Source organism: Fundulus heteroclitus, chromosome 22 (genome assembly GCF_011125445.2).
Source record: "Fundulus heteroclitus isolate FHET01 chromosome 22, MU-UCD_Fhet_4.1, whole genome shotgun sequence".
Classification (NCBI taxonomy): domain Eukaryota; kingdom Metazoa; phylum Chordata; class Actinopteri; order Cyprinodontiformes; family Fundulidae; genus Fundulus; species Fundulus heteroclitus.
The window spans coordinates 9165256-9184147 of record NC_046382.1 but is presented as its reverse complement, the minus strand read 5'-3'; the positions used below and the strand labels follow the sequence as shown (position 1 = coordinate 9184147).

The window sequence follows — 18892 nt, the reverse complement described above, 5'->3', positions numbered from 1 at the left end:
TCTCTCTGAAGGCTAATTTCTGAAGACCATGAGGAGTGTCAGATTTCATGCAAATCAGGGTATGTAGAAATGCCTACAAACCGACCGTTTACATCTGTAGACAACTACTTGGATTAAAAGTTAGATTCAGCTTTACTGCAGTATTATTTATCCATGTACACTAGATATCTATGTTGCTAAAAATTGCATACAATCATTATTTCTCATCATGCGTAATGAAATAGTGTTCGCTTCAGGGTTAGGGTTAGACTTCTTAATATTTATATTTATATTACAGTTTTTTTTGTGATGTCTACATTTCTGTCTTATCTTAGTTCATATATGTTTTACTTTAAGGCTGTTCTCTAAACAAGAGACGAGTCATTCCCATGGACACAAACAGTGATGTGCGCGGTCTTACTTTACAACATGGCACAGAGGAACCCGTCTGAAAATCGTTTCCCTGTCTACAAGCCAGAGACAGCTGAGGGCCCAGAGCCAGAGCCACAGGGCAATGTGAGGTGTGCAGAGTGGGACTCTGTCTGCAGCTGGAGAGGAAGTGCTTCAGGGCCTACCACAGCAGACAAAAGAAACTGGGCTTTTATTACATAAAAACAGAACAAAACTGATCTATAAAAGGGTTGACTCTTGATTTTTTTTTTTTGACCTCTTGACCCTCATCAAGAGAATGCCAAGAGTGTGCGAAGCAGTAATCAAAGCAAAAGGTGGCTACTTTGAAAAAAACAGAATATCCGTCCGTCCGTCCGTTGTCTTCCGCTTATCCGGGGTCGGGTCGCGGGGGTAGCAGCTTCAGTAGGGAGGCCCAGACGTCCCTCTCCCCAGACACTTGGGCCAGCTCCTCAGGAGGAACCCCAAGGCGTTCCCAGGCCAGCCGGGAGACATAGTCCCTCCAGCGTGTCCTGGGTCTTCTCCTGGGCCTCCTCCCGGTGGGACGTGCCCGGAACACCTCACCAGGGAGGCGTCCAGGAGGCATCCTGACCAGATGCCCGAGCCACCTCAACTGGCTCCTCTCGACGTGGAGGAGCAGCGGCTCTACTCTGAGTCCTCCCCGGATGACTGAGCTCCTCACCCTATCTCTAAGGGAGAGCCCAGACACACTACGGAGAAAACTCATTTCAGCCGCTTGTATCCGGGATCTCGTTCTTTCGGTCACGACCCAAAGCTCGTGACCATAGATGAGGGTAGGAACGTAGATCGACCGGTAAATCGAGAGCTTCGCCTTTTGGCTCAGCTCTCTCTTCACCACAACGGATCGGTACAGCGCCCGCTTCACAGCAGACGCAGCACCAATCCGCCTGTCGATCTCCCGCTCCATCTTCCCCCTCATTCGTGAACAAGACCCCAAGATACTTGAACTCCTCCACTAGGGGCAGGACATCCTCCCCAACCCGGAGAAGGCACTCTACCCTTTTCCGGTTCAAGACCATGGTCTCGGATTTGGAGGCACTGATTTTCATCCCGGCCGCTTCGCACTCGGCTGCGAACCGCTCCAGTGAGAGCTGTAGATCACGCCCTGATGAAGCCAATAGGACCACGTCATCCGCGAATAGCAGAGACGCAATCCTAAGGCCACCAAAGCGGATCCCCTCAACACCTTGGCTGCGCCTAGAAATTCTGTCCATAAAAGTTATGAACAGAATCGGTGACAAAGGGCAGCCTTGGCGGAGTCCAACCCTCACCGGAAACGAGTCCGACTTACTGCCGGCAATGCGGACCAGACTCTGACACCGGTCGTACAGAGACCTGACAGCCCTTATTAAAGGGTCCAGTACTCCATACTCCCGGAGTACCCCCCACAGGATCCCCCGGGGGACACGGTCGAATGCCTTCTCCAGATCCACAAAACACATGTAGACTGGTTGGGCAAACTCCCATGCCCCCTCAAGAATCCTGCTGAGGGTATAGAGCTGGTCCAGTGTTCCACGGCCAGGACGAAAACCACACTGCTCTTCCTGAATCCGAGATTCGACTATCCGACGGACCCTCCTTTCCAGAACCCCTGAATAGACCTTACCAGGGAGGCTTAAGAGTGTGATTCCTCTGTAGTTGGAACACACCCTCCGGTCCCCCTTTTTAAATAGGGGGACCACCACCCCAGTCTGCCAATCCAGGGGAACTGCCCCCGATGTCCACGCAATGTTGCAGAGCCGCGTTAACCAACACAGCCCCACAACATCCAGAGCCATAAGGTACTCAGGGCGAATCTCATCCACCCCCGGAGCCTTGCCACCGAGGAGCTTTTTAACAACCTCGGCAACCTCAGCACCAGAGATGGGAGAACCCGACCCAGAGTCCTCAGGCTCTGCTTCCTCAATGGAAGACGTGTTGGTGGGATTAAGGAGGTCTTCGAAGTATTCCGCCCACCGACGCACGACGTCCCGAGTCGAGGTCAGCAGCACACCACCCCCACTGTAAACAGTGTTGGTGCTGCACTGCTTCCCCCTCCTGAGACGCCGGATGGTGGACCAGAATATAAGACACATTTTCAGTTGTTTCATACTTTTTTGTTAAGTGCATAATTCCACATGTGTTATTTCATAGTTTTGATGCCTTCAGTGTGAATCTTTGAATCAGAAGGTGTGTCCAAACTTTTGGTCTGTACTATATATATATATATATATATATATATATATATATATATATATATATATATATATATATATAAAGCACACCTCTTCTGAAAAGCCGCAGAGGTTGAAGCAACACAAGGCAAGAGGCACTACACCATGGAGACCAAGGAGCTCTCCAGACAAGTCAGGGACAAAGTTGTTGAGAAGTAAAAGTCAGGGTGGGGTTATAGAGAAATATCCAAAACGTTGATTTTCTATTCGAGCACTATTAAATCCATCATCTTCAAATAGAAAATCCATGGTACCACAACAAGCCTGTCAAGAGAGAGCTGCCCACCAGGACCCAACGGTCTGCAAATAAATGGAGCTCCGGTCAGATGAGACAAAAATGTAACTTTTCAGCCACCAAGGAAAGCGCTTTGTCTGGCGCAAACCCAACACATCCCATCACCTCAAGAGCACCATTCCCACAGGGAAACATGGTGGCGCCAGCATCATGCTGTGGGGATGTCTATCAGCAGCAGAGACTGGGAAGCTGGTCTGACCTGAGGGAAAAATGGATGAAAAGCATGCTGCTAAAGAAACACGACAGCTGTTTAATGGGAAACATTTAAATGTGTTGGAACGGCCTAGTCAAAGTTCAGACCTCAGCTGTATTGTGGGTCTGTGGCTAGACTTGAAATTCGCCGTTCACAAGTGAAAGCCATCCACCGTGAAGGAGCTGGAGCAGTTAAGGCTGCAGGAACGAGCAGAAATCCCAGTGGCCAGATGTGGCGAGCTCACGGAGACTGGTCCAAAGGTAGGCCGTGGGCCAGAATCTGTACGGTGACTTTTCGTATGAACTGTCAGGGGGCAACTTTCTTGCACCGGGATAAGTTGCTACACATAGCAGTGATCTCAAAACACCAATGTTCCCACGTTTTCACTTGCACATTAAGAAGTTATAGCCGATAAAAAATCTAAACTGTGGCGCTCCAGTCCAATAAGTCACGTGATTCGATTTTTGCTGCTCAGCCAATCCGATCGCTGTATTGTCAGCTGAGCGAGTTTACCACGTCATCATGGCTGCGCCCGTAAGATGGTTGTTTCTGTTGTGTCTGTTTCCAGACGAAGAAAGCCCAATAATAGCATTTTGTGGCGCCACCTGGCAGAGATCTTGATGGCAAGAAAAAATAAATAGCCCAGACCATCCATCCATTCATCCATCCATCCATCCATTCATCCATCCATCCATCCATTCATTTTCTAACACGCTTATCCCTGCGTTCGCGAGGTGCCGGTCCCTATCTCCAGCTGTCAATGGGCGAGAGGCGTTGTATAAACTGGACAGGTCACCAGTCCATCGCAGGGCAGAAATAGTCCAGACTTTTGCCCAATTTACTGTGATATCACCAAGACCTGCTGCGCTAGGATAGCACAGGTGTCGTTGTGCCAAACGACTTATCCCCGCCAGAATTTGTATTCCCTGCGCCAAGAGCGCATTCAGCTGGAAGAATGAATCTAGTCAACTCCGCCTCATTTCCAACCTATTAGGCGTGGAAATGAGGATGTTTTACTTTTCTTAACGAAATATAGCAATGGTGTCGTTACATTATCGTTCATCCATCCATCCAGTATAATACGTTATGAGAAAGAAAACGGTCATTTCCAGATGTGTCACGAAAATATTAGCTTTATGTTATTAGATTGTCGAATGTCTGTCTGCTGAAACCAAAATCCACCTTCCTAAGTCCATCACAGCTGTCTGCTGGTTCTCTTTTTTTCTTTTTTGGTAGCTAAACCCGCATGAATAGATTATATAAAGCGGATTTCACGTGTGATCAAATGAACACTGAATAAAGGCACAGCCAAAATTATCAGATTTAATAAGATTTTAATTCAACCAAGAACCTTATCGAGATATTAACCGTATTAAGAAAACGAGATATGTCTCTTTTAAAAATAGAACAACGTATTAGGAGTTTAAAAAAAATAAATTTCATTTTACTAGAATGTGATGTTTAAAATATTTAGACTTCACAAAGCTGGAGGTTAAAACTTTTATTGATTTCAAAAATACAATACAAAATTCTACAAATTCCGAAGGGGATAACTCGTTTGGCACAACGAGTTTATACAACGCGTCTCACCCATTGACAGCTGGAGCTCGGCACCAGCACCTCGCAAACCCAGCGGGGATAAGCCTGTTAGAAAATGGATGGATGGATGGATGGATGGACAGATGGTCTGGGCTATTTATTTTTTTCTTGCCATCAAGATCTCTGCCAGCTGGCGCCAGAAAATGCTATTATTGGGCTTTCTTCATCTGGAAACAAATGCATACAAACATCTTACGAGCGCAGCCATGATGAACTGATGAACGCGCACAGCTGACAATACAGCGATCTGATTGGCTGAGCAGCAAAAATCGAATCACGTGACCTCTTGGACCGGAGCGCCACAGTTTAGATTTTTTATCGGCTATAACTTATTAATGTGCAAGCGAAAACGTGGGAACATTGGTGTTTTGAGATCACTGCTATGTGTAGCAACTTATCCTGGTGGAAGAAAGTTGCCCCCTGACAGTTCATACGAAACTTCTTAAGGAAGCGTCCTACAGATTCTGGCCCACGGCCTAAGGTGCCTGCAGCTGGAATTGCTGCAAAAGGTGATTCTACAAAGTACCGCCTTTAGGGAGGGTAAACAGTTTTGCACGCTGAAGTTTTCTGTTATTGCTTCCTATATCTTGTTTGTTTCCCAATAAAAAAATAAATACGGATTCACGTTGTAGGCATGCTCTGTCAACGAAACGGCTCAAACTCTCAAACGATCCATTTTAAGTCCAGGTTTTGGATCGACAAGCCAAAAAAAAAAAAAAAAAAAAAAACGCAGTTTTTATTGGAAAACATGCATCATGAAGGCGCCGGGAGAATTGGTCGCTCACTTCCACTTTTACTTTCATGAGAGAGAGGAACAGAACAGGAAGCTGCATGAGCTTCCTCCTATGAGCCAGAACCATGAGGAGTGCAAAGGTGAGATGGGTCACAGAACCACTACAGGACAAGATGACGTACAAGACAGATATCTCTAAATAAGACTCGCTGGATGGGATATTTTTATTGGGGTTTTTTTTATTTGTGACCTACCTGCGGCAAGTACGTTTCATTAGCTGATCCAAAACTTCCAAGCTAACCTTCGCGGTGAATTGGTGCCATATAAATGAATTGGGTTTACCTGAATTCTGATTCCATGCGGTAATCTATATGAGAAGCTGTTTACTTGATCTGATGTTAGATAGATGCCCGTTTCTCTTTGCACACAGAGGGAGAAACATTTGACCGTTCTTTAGATCTGGATGCTGGTCTGGAGTCATGGGTCCACTTTTATGGTACATTTAAACTTCTCTGATAATTAGAAAACTTTATGATACCACCGGCTTTAACGACCTTCTTGGCACTTTGGAAGAGCAACGGGCCCACAGCATCACAGATTATTTTCCACACTCTATGTGGGTGAGAGGGGGCTTTCCCACATATTCATCCAGCTTTGAGGTCCGTGATTGTTTTGGTGGAAGGAAAAAAAAGAGAGCGGCTCCTTGATGTCTGTTTTAAAATGCAAAACATTGAACTGAAATAGAATGAGTTGAGTTTGTGGTTTGCTTTGGTTTGCTTTCCTTATGTAAGGTAATACAAGATTAAAAAAAATAACTGGTGAAGAGAAATGAAGAAGTGGCCCATTTTCTACCCACCACACCTCAGCCTGCACTTCTATCTATCTATCTATCTATCTATCTATCTATCTATCTATCTATCTATCTATCTATTTATTTTACCAGAAATAAGATAAACTTTTTACTATTTTTATTTTATTTTTCTTATCTATATTTTTTGGGGAAAAAAAATCTGTTTTCTACTAAAAGCTTTTGATGAGTGCGTCCAATTACCAAAAAAACGCGCAAGGATTGGCCTGTTAATTAGCAGCGCCCGTTGCACGATGATGTGGTGTGATGCTTTCAAGTACTCACAAAAAAACATTTTTAATGTAGGAGGGATAACCTGGAGAATTTTATATAGGCTTGGTTTTCGTAATTTAAGTAGGAAATTTAAAAATCTCTTTATGTTAGGTTTCCTAATTAAAACACACACACACACACACACACACACACACAATCCTTGTGGAGTATAACTGGTACATTAAACTTAACTTAACTTTAAAAAGGACTTTTTTCATACATTGATATTGATTTCACTCTCTGTATCACACATTTTGGTCTCCTGGCGTGTTTTTTCTTTTCTTTTTTTCCTGATTGGTAACTGGGTGCGGAGCGGGTTTTTTTTTTTTTCGGGCAGCACTTGAACGCACCTGTGTAGTTTGACAGAACTGGTACCGCCGCAGCCTGCGCGCCATGAGGCCGAACCGGGTATGTGGGGCTAGTTTAAACTGGACCTTACGGCAGTGAGTGAACCTGACCGCACATTTCCGCACATGTGCTCCCTGGGTGAGTCTGCGCCACGCCACGCTCGTGTGCCACCACATGGGTCGCTAACAGCGAACTGTTAGGTTGCTGTTGCGCTTCCAGCTGTTAAAAGAGAAACTCTGCGGGGAAAAGTTGCGTTTTAAACGCTGCGAGCGTTCCCACCTTTGCTTTGACTTCCAGGCGCTCTGAAAGCACGGTGTTAAATGGAGCTGGAGGACCAATGGTGGAAGGGACAACTTGCTGCAGATATTCACCAGGCGCTCAAAAACAAAGTGAGGGCGACTGAAGCCACAGCACAGAAAAAAATAATGATTTTATTCCAATGCATTTATAGTTATTACAATGCATCTGTATTGTTTCTGACAACTTTGGTTTGTGCTGTATCTGACTGATGTTGTTCCAATCAGGCATGACATTATGACCACCTGCCTATTTAGTGCGCATGTCCACCTTTTATTCTGACATGGCCTGTTGAGGTGTGGCTCTGGGAATGTAAAGAGCCCACAGCTGTCATTTTAGCAACATATAGTTAGGTGATATTTGTCAAAGTAGCATCCAGGGCTCTGGGTTTTCCAGCAGAACATTGACCAAATCATCCTACTACCTCAGTTGGCTCCAACCCCCCCAGGCATCATGGCAGACCAGCATGTTTGGTTTATCGTCCGACTCGGTCACATCCGTGCTTTTGTCACATCAAAGTTTTTTTTTAGGGGGAATGTTAATTTGCTGCATTGAGGCAGAGGTCATAATGTTGTGCCAGATCAGTGTTTAATTTATGCGTAACCTAACCGTGCTCCGTTGGTTCAGCACATTTTGTGGATGATCACTTTTTACAGTTGGGCCTCTCTTTTTGGATTATTGATTTAAAAAAAAATGGATGTGATTTCTAACAGGAGCTCAAACTGCCTCCCTACAAGGGGCAGTCCCCTCAGCTGAACCTCAGGCGATACTTTGCAGACCTCATCTCCATCATCAGCAACAGCTTCTGGCTTTGCCCCACAAGCAGACACCTGGCCGTCTACCTGCTGGACCTCTTCATGGACCACTACGACGTTACGGTGCAGCAGCTTCACATGGTCTCGCTTTCCTGTCTTCTTCTGGCAAGTACGTGTTAGCGGTGACCTCGCAGTCCCCCCCCCCCCCCCCCCCCCCCCCCCCCGCCCCCCCGCCCCCCAGGAGTACGCTGTCGCTTGGCTGATGGGACTGACCAGGTGTGCTTTGGCTCTGATCTCCCGACAGGTAAGTTCGAGGATAGGGAGGACCGCGTGCCAAAGCTGGAAACCTTGAACAGCCTGAGGTGCATGAGCTCCTTGAACCTGGTCCTGACCAAGCAGGGTTTACTCCACATGGAGCTGCTCCTGCTGGAAACGTTCAACTGGAACCTGTACCTTCCCACGGCGGCTCATTTCATCGACTACTACTTGTCCATTGCCGTGCTGGACGGGGATCTTCATGATGGCTGGCCAATGGCCAACCTGGAGAAGACCAAGCTGTACATGGCCAAGTATGCCGACTACTTCCTGGAAGTCTCCCTGCAAGGTACAAATATCATTCGCAGCTGTTGATGTTTAAGTATAAATAATTCCTACAACATAATGAAATGTTTTATCATTGTTTCACACAATGAAGAACCGTTTAGCACCTCTCGTTAGGCAACATGAACACAAAAACTAATACACTAAGAATGCACAAAATAAGGGTTAGCAGCAATCAGGGTATTTTACTACATAGTCCAGAGCCTTGTTTTTTTTTTTTCTCCCAGTGTCCTGTCTAGCAATGTGGCAATAAGAATTGATGTCTCAATGCCAGATAGAGCTCGACAGATTTTGCTTTTACAAGTGGAGCGAACAGCTTTCGCCATAATGCTCCACTTGATTTATGCTTGTAAACAGCTTTATTATGATTCCTGCAAGGAGAAATTTAAATTATATGGACATGACAATGGGAGAGTAAAGGAAGAACAAGAAGTGAGAGAAAAAAAAGAGTAGAGGTGAAAGAAAGAAGAGATAAAAGGGAGAGAATGATAAAACCTTCTCTGTCTGCTCCATCACCTGGAAAGAGACACAAAAAGAACAGCACAACCAACAGACATAAAGCAACAGATACAATCGAATAACACCTAGATGCCATTGCTAAATCATATATGTTATTATGTAAGCTGACATGTGTAATGTGAAACCTGAAAAAAAGAAAGTGAAAGAACATAAATAAATAAATTATAAGCTTTCTGTATATAAGTGAACATTTAATACCTGGGACCCAGCACCTGTGGGAGTTTGTGAGAGTGCACTAGTTTAGGTGAAAATTATCCAGAAGGAAATAGCTTGATAGTGATTGTGGAGCCTTGTTTTGTTTTAGATAGGAGTAGAGAAAGCGCCCAGGGTAGGTGGAGTCTGCCGTAATGGCGCTGGCTTACCTTTGGGGTCTGCGGCCCGCTCCGCTGACCTCACCGCCCGCCGCAGGTTCTTCCTGTTCTGCTGACAGCAGCTGGAGAACCGCGCAGTGCAACAATACACCAGGAAGGTCTCATTAGGGATGCGCCAATATGACGATATGGGCCCAATATTGATATCCGACAAAAATATCGTTATGTCCGATAACCGATATTCACTGATGCCAAATTTAGTGAACTTTTGTACTGACTGAAACCTATGCTAACTAAAGTTTTGAATGCGGGTTATAGTCTAGACGCTTGAAACACGGGCACAAATGGCAGCTAGATGGAAACAAACATTGGTTATTCGGCCCAGTTTTACTTATCTGACCGATTTAATATGTTGAAAAATGACGAACAACGGCCGATACCGATGTTAATGTGGATTATATCGTGCGTCCCTAGTCTCCGTCTCTGACCCGTAGAAGTTTGAGGTTTTGAGGCAGGAGAGCATGTTTTAACTTCCTGAGGAAATAAAGTTTTTGTCTTCACTAGAGTAAACTGCAGCCTTTTTCAGTACTGGAATAATTGCTGTAGACTAGGCTAGTGGGAACAACAGAGTGAAGTAGGGACAGGTGTTAAATGGTGGTGAATTAGGCTGCTAGCTGAGATTCAAGTTCTGAGGATCTTTAAGCTTGCTGCTCCAGTTGTTTTTCTTTTTTAACCCTTTTTGGATTGATCATGACCTAGATGACTGAGAATCTTCACTAACAAATGATGAGCCTAACGACTCTCCATTGTGAAGGGCGACCACTTCCAGGTGAATTTAAATACAAATCTAAGCTCCAATGGGACCAGCAGGTCTATAAAGCTGGGAGCTCGGATGCCAGACATCTTCAGCTTCAGAACAGAAGTCCAATTGTTTTTTTTTTTAACCTTTTTTGGATTGATCATGACCTGGATCACTGAGAATCTTCACCAACGAGCTTGCTGGTGAACCTTGTTGGGTTTTTTTTGGTGGGAAATCCTAAATGGTGTAAATTGCAGTCTTAACAGCTGTTAAGTATTTTAAGAGCGTGAAGCAGAATCATCTGCTGGTTCTGATTCTGATGTGGTGCCGGTTGCTTGTTGGCAGCGATGCACAAACTTCATGAAGACTCTGACGTTGCTTCCTTCCTTCATTACCTCCTTCCCTCTGCCTTCCCTGTTTTCCCCAGGTTCCACATTTAAAACCTCAGTGGTGTAGGAAAAATATACATTATGAATTCATGACAAATTTTTGTTGCTACTTTAAAACGTGGCTATAAAATGTCAGACAAGTCTGGCGAAAAAGATTGTAAGAAATCTACAAATGTAAAAACTTGGTATTCTACATAAAAAAAACATTTATTAAAACAGAATCCTTGTCTTGTTCTCTCTTCCTTCTCCTCTGATTTGTTTTAGATCACGTCTTTTTGTGCTTTGCCCCCTCACTGGTGGCCGCGGCCTGCGTGGCCGCGTCGCGCCTCATCCTCCACCTGTCCCCCAGCTGGCCGCCGCGGCTGCAGCGCCTGACGGGCTGCGCGTGGGAGAACCTCATGCCGTGTGTGGAGAAGCTCCTCATGTGTGTACCTGCAGGGCCTTGCTAAAAGTTTTCATGTCTCCTGAAATTTTATGTGTTTACTGAGGTTTTCTATAATAGGCCAAGACAAAGTGGTGCGTAATAGTGAAGTGGAAGGGAAATCTTACACAAATAGTTTTTTTACACTTAAAAAAATGAAAAGTGTAGCATGTATTTGTATTGAACCCCACCTGAGTTGAAACTTTTTAGAGCCACCCATTTTTTCCTGGCATTAAAGCCATAGGGTTATATCCCCTCCAGCTTTGTTTATTAAGATAATGAGGTTTTGTCCGTTCTTCTTTGTAAGTTCAGTCACATTAGATGGTGTTTGAACATAATTATTCAAGTTTTGCCGCAGATTCTTAGTTGTATTTAGGTGTGGACTTTGACTAGGCCATTCTAACGCATAAATATGGTTTGTTGTCCAAAGTATGTCCTGTGGGCCATTTGTGGCCCTTGGAAGGATTTTATGCCCTCAAGACAACAATGGTACGAATGTTGGCTACCAGCCTGGTGAATTAAATGGGAGGGAAAAAATGGTAAAATAAATGATGGTTAGATTTTACTGACATATATTAAAATCTTCATATATTATTTTAATAAGGCAAACGTGAGATAATGTTAAGATTTAAAAGTATAATTATCTAGGCCTAAATGCCTGGACGATATAGAAAAAAAGCATATTGATAAAATATAAATCATATTGTTCTATATCGATAATTATCAACAAATTCAAAATATACATTTTTAAGTGCAGCCCTGGCCGTTTTATGCTGTTGCTTAGCGACCTATTTTTAGATGGAGAACACACAAACTCTGAATTCAAACTCAACCCTTTATTCAACCAACTTTCTGGTTCTGCAGAGCAGGCTGGAGCCAGAAGACCTTAGTGGTCTGGAGGGTTGATGCACTGATAACAAGTCTGTGATGTATTTAGGTGCTAATCTATTCAGGGATTTATAGACTAACAGAAGTATTTTAAAGTCTATTCTCTGAGATACAGGGAGCCAGTGGAAGGACTTTAGAACTGGGGTGATGTTCTCTACTTTCTTATTCTTAGTGAGGACGCGGGCAACAGCGTTCTGGATCAGCTTATCACATAAAATACCAATAAAACAATCGAGTTTGCGGTTGTAACTTTACAAAATGTGGAAAAGTTAAAGAAGCACGAGTATTTTTGCATTCATTAAACACTTTAAACATTTTTTTTCCACCAAAGACACCAGGTCACATAATCCACATGAACAACAGCGAATCTTTCCAAACGGCATCAGTTAGTTATTGTGTTACTAATGTTTTTTGTTTTTTTTCTCAGTGCACATGACAGTGATGTGAAAGAGGCCAACAAGCAGAAGTGCCAGCAGCAGCAGCAGCAGCAGCAGCAGCAGCAGCAGGGCCAGACGGTGTTCCACAGTTCAGGCCAGCCAGCCACTGTGACGCAGTACCTGCAGCTGCCCTCCTCCATGCACTGCCCCCAGAAGGCTCCACAGGCAGGCCTGGCTGCCGGCCACAGGTCTGCGTCCTACCTCGGCCACTCGGCCGGCGGCCTGCAGGGCCCCCCCCAGCACGGCGACGCTCAACCCGTCGCCACTTCCCTGGATCCAAAGCCCGCCGCCGCCACCAGGGCTTACCCAGTGAGCTCGCACTACAGCTACCCTGCCGCGTGCTTCGACAGATGATCGGCGGGGTTTGTCGTTCCGGTGGAGAGCCAGACGCGGCCGTCCGGGTCACTCGGAACGTACAAGATGTTGTTTTTAAATCGCTAGAGACTTTGTAGGGTTTGTGCAGCGCCTCCGGGTGCGTCAGCGTGTGCAATATGGGCCGCTCGGCTGTGGTTTTCAGAGCAAGGCCCGTGTGAGAATGTTTCTTTTCTTAATCTTTGAGAGATGAAGACTGAATGTTGATGGTGAGGTGATTCAGATGCACCGTATTTAACCCTGCGCTAAAAGTTAAGCTAGCCGTTGCAGAAAAGGGGGTTAATGTAAAGTTTGTGTTGTTTGTGTTGACTTGAGTTTTGTGGTTTTCTTTTTTTTTTATGTTTTCTAATTGTTTGCACAAAAACAAAGATGGTAGATGTGCAGCCTGTTAAATCATCCCCCGTCTTATAGTGCTGTCTGCGTCTACAGTTTTAAATAAAATACAAGCCTATGTTAACGATGACCCCTGTTCAGGGGGGTTTGTTTGGGGGCAGGTGAGCGATAGTTGAGGTACAACTTGAAATTCTGTCTGCTTCATTGCATTAAAATCCTTAAACATGGATGACTGCAACCATACGTGGCTGATTTTTCTTTAATTCATATATGTGGATGTGTGTGAGGGAGACAGCTGAAACCAGATGTTTACGCACACTGAATATGAAAGGTTTTTATGTTTTGTTTTTTTCTTATTGACATTAAGCTGCAATGCTTCTGGAGTAGTGACATCTCCATGTCCGTGTGGCCTTCCAGCCCCGTGGCGGTTCTGGGTTTGTTTCACAGGGCAGGATGTTTCTTACCAGCTTTGGTTCTGAGGCCAATTCACGCTTTTTGCACCAAAAACACGCCCCGGTCTGAGACTCAACCCGTCTCCCTGCTGATCAGATCGACAGCTGGAAAGGTCCATGATGCCTGGACCTGTTTGAAAAGGTGAAAGTGGCAACTCCAGACCTTCGAGCTTGCAAAACCCCGATAATCTGGCCAGAATTACACAAAGGCATAATGAAGACCATGTATTTACACTGATTTTTTTTAAAATCTCATTCTTGTGACACACAGCAAATAGAAATAGTCTTGATAGTCTCAACTCAACTAAAACAGGAAAGATCTAGTGGGATTTTTGGTTAAACTGAAATAATGGTTTCTTTTTATGTGGTTTGCTTAGAGACAGCAGCTGGTTTGAACTGTTTATGGACACGGAGAAACTTAGTATTTATCAATGAGAGGACAGGTTTGTGCTGCAATTGTGTGAAGGTAAACAAGAAACCACATAAATATTGATTAAAAGGTGTCATATGCAGTCCCAATCTAATCATTTTACTTGTCTATAAGTAATGCGGTGACACATAGTGGTGGCAGCATCGTGCTTTTGAGATGCTTTGCTTTGGTAGGGACAGATAAAGACAGACTGGAAATAAAACCTGCTAAGGGTGTCCAAAGTGTGGCCCTTGGAATAATTTTGATGTGGACTGACCGCAGTATAAGACTGGTACAAACTTGGCCCTCCAGCAAATGGAGCTGATGCAGACACACTTCATACATTAAAAAAAACTTTTTAAGGATTAGATTTCTAATGGCAAGCTCAGATCTTGTTGAACATAAATTTTATTTACAACCCAGAGTAGGTAAAAAAACATGACTTTTTACTCAAAGAGACTTAAAAACTGCCAGGTTTTGTTTAAATCTTTCTAGACCAACAAAACAAAACATTCAACCTTTCTTTTATTTATGTCTGATTTAAAGTCTGAGCCCCTTTTTTTGGGACCAGTTATCAGTTAAAAAGCAAATAATTCACAGTAAAATTATTTTGTGCTTTATGTTGGGGGGGTTTAGTGTTTGTGTTAGAAGCTACAAAAGACTTGTTACTTGGGACAGGGGTTCTCCTTTCAGCAGGACGACGACCCAATCATACAACCAGAAATCCACTGGGAAGGTTTGGATCAAAGCATTATTCATTAGTGTAAATGGCCTAGTCAAAGTCCAGACCTTAATCCAGCTGAGAATCTGAGGCAAGCCTTTAACATTAATCTTAACAGATGCAATCAATTGATCCATCTGACTTAGCTTAAGCTATATTTTGTTTTTAAAAACAGTTATGATCTTTAGATGGACAAAACTGGTGGAGACATGTCCCATAAGACTCACAACTGTAATTGTGGGGGTTGAATAAAAATGCATTGCATGCTTTTCTGTATTTAGTTATTACAAATCAAATAAATAAGAACCAGGTTTTATGTTTTTACCACTTCCGTCTCGCTGTAGTGCACGTGCCAAACCCAAGGCCTGCGGGCTGAATCTAGCCCGTCAAGGCAATTTATCAGAATCAGAAATGCTTTAATAATCCCAGGGGGAAATTACTGTTTCAGTACAACCGCTATCACATACATCACAAGCATTTCAGGGTATGATATCTGTCCCTCTTGAGGGACAGATATCATGTCATAAAGTAGAGGCACATATCCTTTTAAACTGTATAAAGTGGCTAAAACTGTGCCTTCTGTCGCTGATGTTGATTTTTAGCTGTGTAGTAAAATCATCCTGCCACTAGATGTCAGTGCTCCCACAACACATTAAACCAACCCAGAAATGTCCAAAAAGAGTAAAAGAATGATGAGTTTAAAGTGAAACTGCCCCCATTATCAAGTTGTCTTGCAGATAAACTGGGCCTAAGGGTGCTACTTTTATTTTACTGTGCATTTTTTGTATTTCTATGTGAACTGGAATGAAATTATGACGTCAAAAGTAGAGCAACGTGCCCTTTTAATGACTTCATGATGCCAAAGTGGCCCAATTTAGAAATGAGTTTCACAGCCCTGCTGTAGAGGCTCAAAGCAGCAGCTGAAGAGACAGTTCACAGCCTGCAGGGGGCAGCATCAGCACCACGGATGTGTTTTATCTCCCACACTCATTTTGTGCGTTGCCTCTCTCATGTGCTGGTAAATCTTCTTTCACCAGCTCAGACATGAGAGTGAGAAATATAAAAAAAATAAAAATTCAGCCATCCACCTTCATGCTCCTTCTGCAATGTTATTCAGATTTTCCTGAGTGTCCCTTTGAAACTCCTCCAGATAAACCGCATGAGGTGATACAGCTAAATCATTGTCACAGCTACCTTCATTCTGATGGAAAAAAATAACAGAAAAAAAACAAAACAAAAAAACAGATAATTTAAAGTTCACTTGAAACAAATGCTTAATATTTGTTTTGCTTTGTGAAGACATGAACCACACGCTCTCATTTTATCTTAACTCCTAGACAAATTGCCCTTTAGAGTCAGTTTTTCTTTCCAGCTTTTGATTTCACACTCTTTGAACAGACCTGTTATTTCTGAATGCAAAATTCAAAGAGGGTTGAAGTGACATTAATTGAAATGAGTTCCCGTCACAAAAGCAATGTTGTTAGATGTGACCATGGCTCGACACACAGTGAAGCTACAATAACTCGATAAGGTGCTAATGTGTGGTAGAAGAAATAGTAAAGGTCGCATAAGAAGGGAGAAAAATAAAAAACACAAGGGTGAATGTGATTAAATGAAACCTGGCTAGAAACATTGTTTTGTGTGGGTTTTTAAAATTTGGCCTACTTTTTACAACATTTGGCGGGCTTGTAGGAAGCATTCATTGAGAAACTCCTTTATAATTGCAAGCAAAAAATTGCAAATTTTAATTAAATGCCATTACCGTGCACTCATTTTATTACTTAATTTATTTTTTAAATATCTAGAATCTGTCAAACCTCATTAATTAATCAATCATTAATTAATCGTCACCGGTTAACTCAAGTTGGTTTTGGACAATGTTGATGGTAAAAGAATAGATTGTAAAGTGTGCAGCTGATATAAAAAATGTTTCATGGCTGTGTGGGAAAGATAAATATTAGGTTGATCTCTGTGTGAGATTTTATTTTGTATCAAGTTAGATTTAGAACTCATGTTGGTAGTCTGTTGATAAAGAGTTTTACGGTTGCTTTGAGAACATGATTGGGAAAGTGATCTTTGTTATTTAGTTGCCTGGTTGTGCATTTTCTGAGACTGTATGGGCAAAGTTGTTTTTTTTTTCTCTCTCTTTGCTTTAGTGCAGTTGTGTGCTTATGCCGTGTTTTTATCAGGTGTGTAATAGTTTTACACTTTTAACAGGAGTTCAATAAATGTTGAGATTAGGACTGTTTATTTTATTTTATTTTATTTTATTTTATTTTATTTTATTTTATTTTATTTTAGTTTGGTTTTGTTTGGTTTAGTTTAGTTTAGTTTAGTTGGGCGGGTTTCACCTTATGTGTGGGCTGGAAACTGTCAGATCTGGCAACCCTGCCTGAGCTCGTAGGCTACTTTAGGAAATTTGGTCTCTTGGTTCCACTGCCACCTAGTGGCGACGTAGGAGATCACACAGCGGGCTGCCCAGAGGTGTGGAGGCGGCGATGCTGACGCCACACAGGCCGAAGCGGCGCTTAGCTGCAAGGGTCGCTCGATACTGTCGGCAGCTTAATTTTTTATTGTCCGTTCAACCGTGTACCGCCTCACTGACTTCACTCTATTCTGTTTAAATGAAACGGATTCATTTCATGTGAATTTGAATCGAGTTAGTTATGGACGGACATGATTTTGCTGAGTGCCTTAAGATGCCATTTATTGTGCATTGACGCAATACAAATAAACTGCAAGTAACTTAACTGAATAAAACAACCAAAAGATGCAGAACAAGGATATTTGAGGATATTTCAGATTTTCCTGCTGTATAAAAAGCAAATCAGCATGTGGTTTTCCCCCACCTGTCACCAAATGCATTGAATAAATCTGCTTTAGTGGAAGGCGAGGTTGTAAAGTGGGGGCAATTAAGCCTTTTACTATTACAATAAGTTGAATAATACATCAGTGGTGCAATAAATGGTGACTTAGATAAGAGTATAGATAAAGCTAAATAGAATTTACTGATATTTGCATGTGTGGACACATACTGGCTTAATTCAAGCCGCACTGCCCGGAGCTTATTTTAGCAATTGCATAGCAACATTTGATAAGCATATAAGCTGAGTTGAGGTTTTCTTAATAATAATATACTTTTATACTGCAGGAACTGTGCAGTTATCCTGTATGGTCTGGTCCCAAGTGATGTCTAGATCTGAAACAGCAGTTAGATGAATCGAACAGCAAGGAAAGACTGGCTTGGAAGACAACAATTCAAGAACACTGCCGTCATAAATGGGAAACATGTTTAAAGTGTTCCCTTTGGGGAAGCCGAGAGAGATAAATTGATGTCATTGTAACAGACTGCTAAAAATAGTCTTGCTGCTGAAAACTGCTATTCACACGTTTTTGCTGCAGTCGAAGTACAATTTTAAAACGAATCTACCGTGAAAACGTTTCTATTGATGCGTAATGATGTTAATCTCTAAAAATCCAGAATTAAGTCATTAAATGATCTTAAACTGAAAGGTTCAGCTTTTGTCCTCTGAATGTTTCTGGATGCTTGTCATGTTTGTGTTTCCACACTTCATTTAATACACCTGAAATCAAATGCAAGGCACAATTTGTCTTTAGTGAACGCCATCTGTGCAAAACTGGTGTATATGTTTTTTTTTTATTATTATTAAAAATGTTTGTAGCTAATTTAGTCATTTGAGGTGGAAGACGGGATCCAGTGATGCATTTTGTTCACTTTTCAAACGTACATTGGCTGCGAGCACACAGTTGGATAATGAAGTGTGAATTTTCACGGTGAGATTTCACAGTGAGAGAAAAAAAATAACAACGGCCAATTCTGCTGCATGTGTGTTTGGGTTGATGACGTCACACAAGAGGCACAAGAATCCAGCAGATTCAGCTGACATTAGTCAACACTGCGACTGATGAAGAGCCTTTCTCAGCTTTTCACATAGATTCTGAAGCACCGTAGTCGAATTTGAGCAACAGTAGTTTAACCATATGTGGTTTACCTGAACTTAGGCTCAGGTAAACCATGTATAACCATGATGGATGCTATCATGGATGGTGTAGCTGAAGCAAATGCTAGAGATCACAGAGATATTCTGGGATGAAGCTGCTTGTGTTCCTTTTTGTATTTTTCCATCCGACTGGTTTCCATGGATAGTCATCGCTTCAAAATAAACATCAAGAGATGCCGTCCTGGAGGCGGATATTGGCTGAGCTGCCACTGCTGGTGATCTCATGTTCTCCTAACTCTGTCTCACTCATAGACATAC

General features: G+C 42.9%; 1 protein-coding gene across 1 annotated transcript; it reads left to right on the top strand.

Annotated features, from left to right (window-relative positions):
• Positions 1-6909: 6909 nt before the first annotated feature.
• Positions 6910-13273, top strand: ccnj (cyclin J). The gene is made up of 6 exons (XM_012862414.3): positions 6910-7047; positions 7207-7298; positions 7920-8130; positions 8266-8565; positions 10844-11003; positions 12316-13273. The coding sequence occupies exons 2-6, from the start codon at positions 7230-7232 to the stop codon at positions 12677-12679; spliced, it is 1104 nt and encodes a 367-aa protein (XP_012717868.2). The 5' UTR covers positions 6910-7047; positions 7207-7229; the 3' UTR covers positions 12680-13273.
• The last annotated feature ends 5619 nt before the right edge of the window (positions 13274-18892 follow it).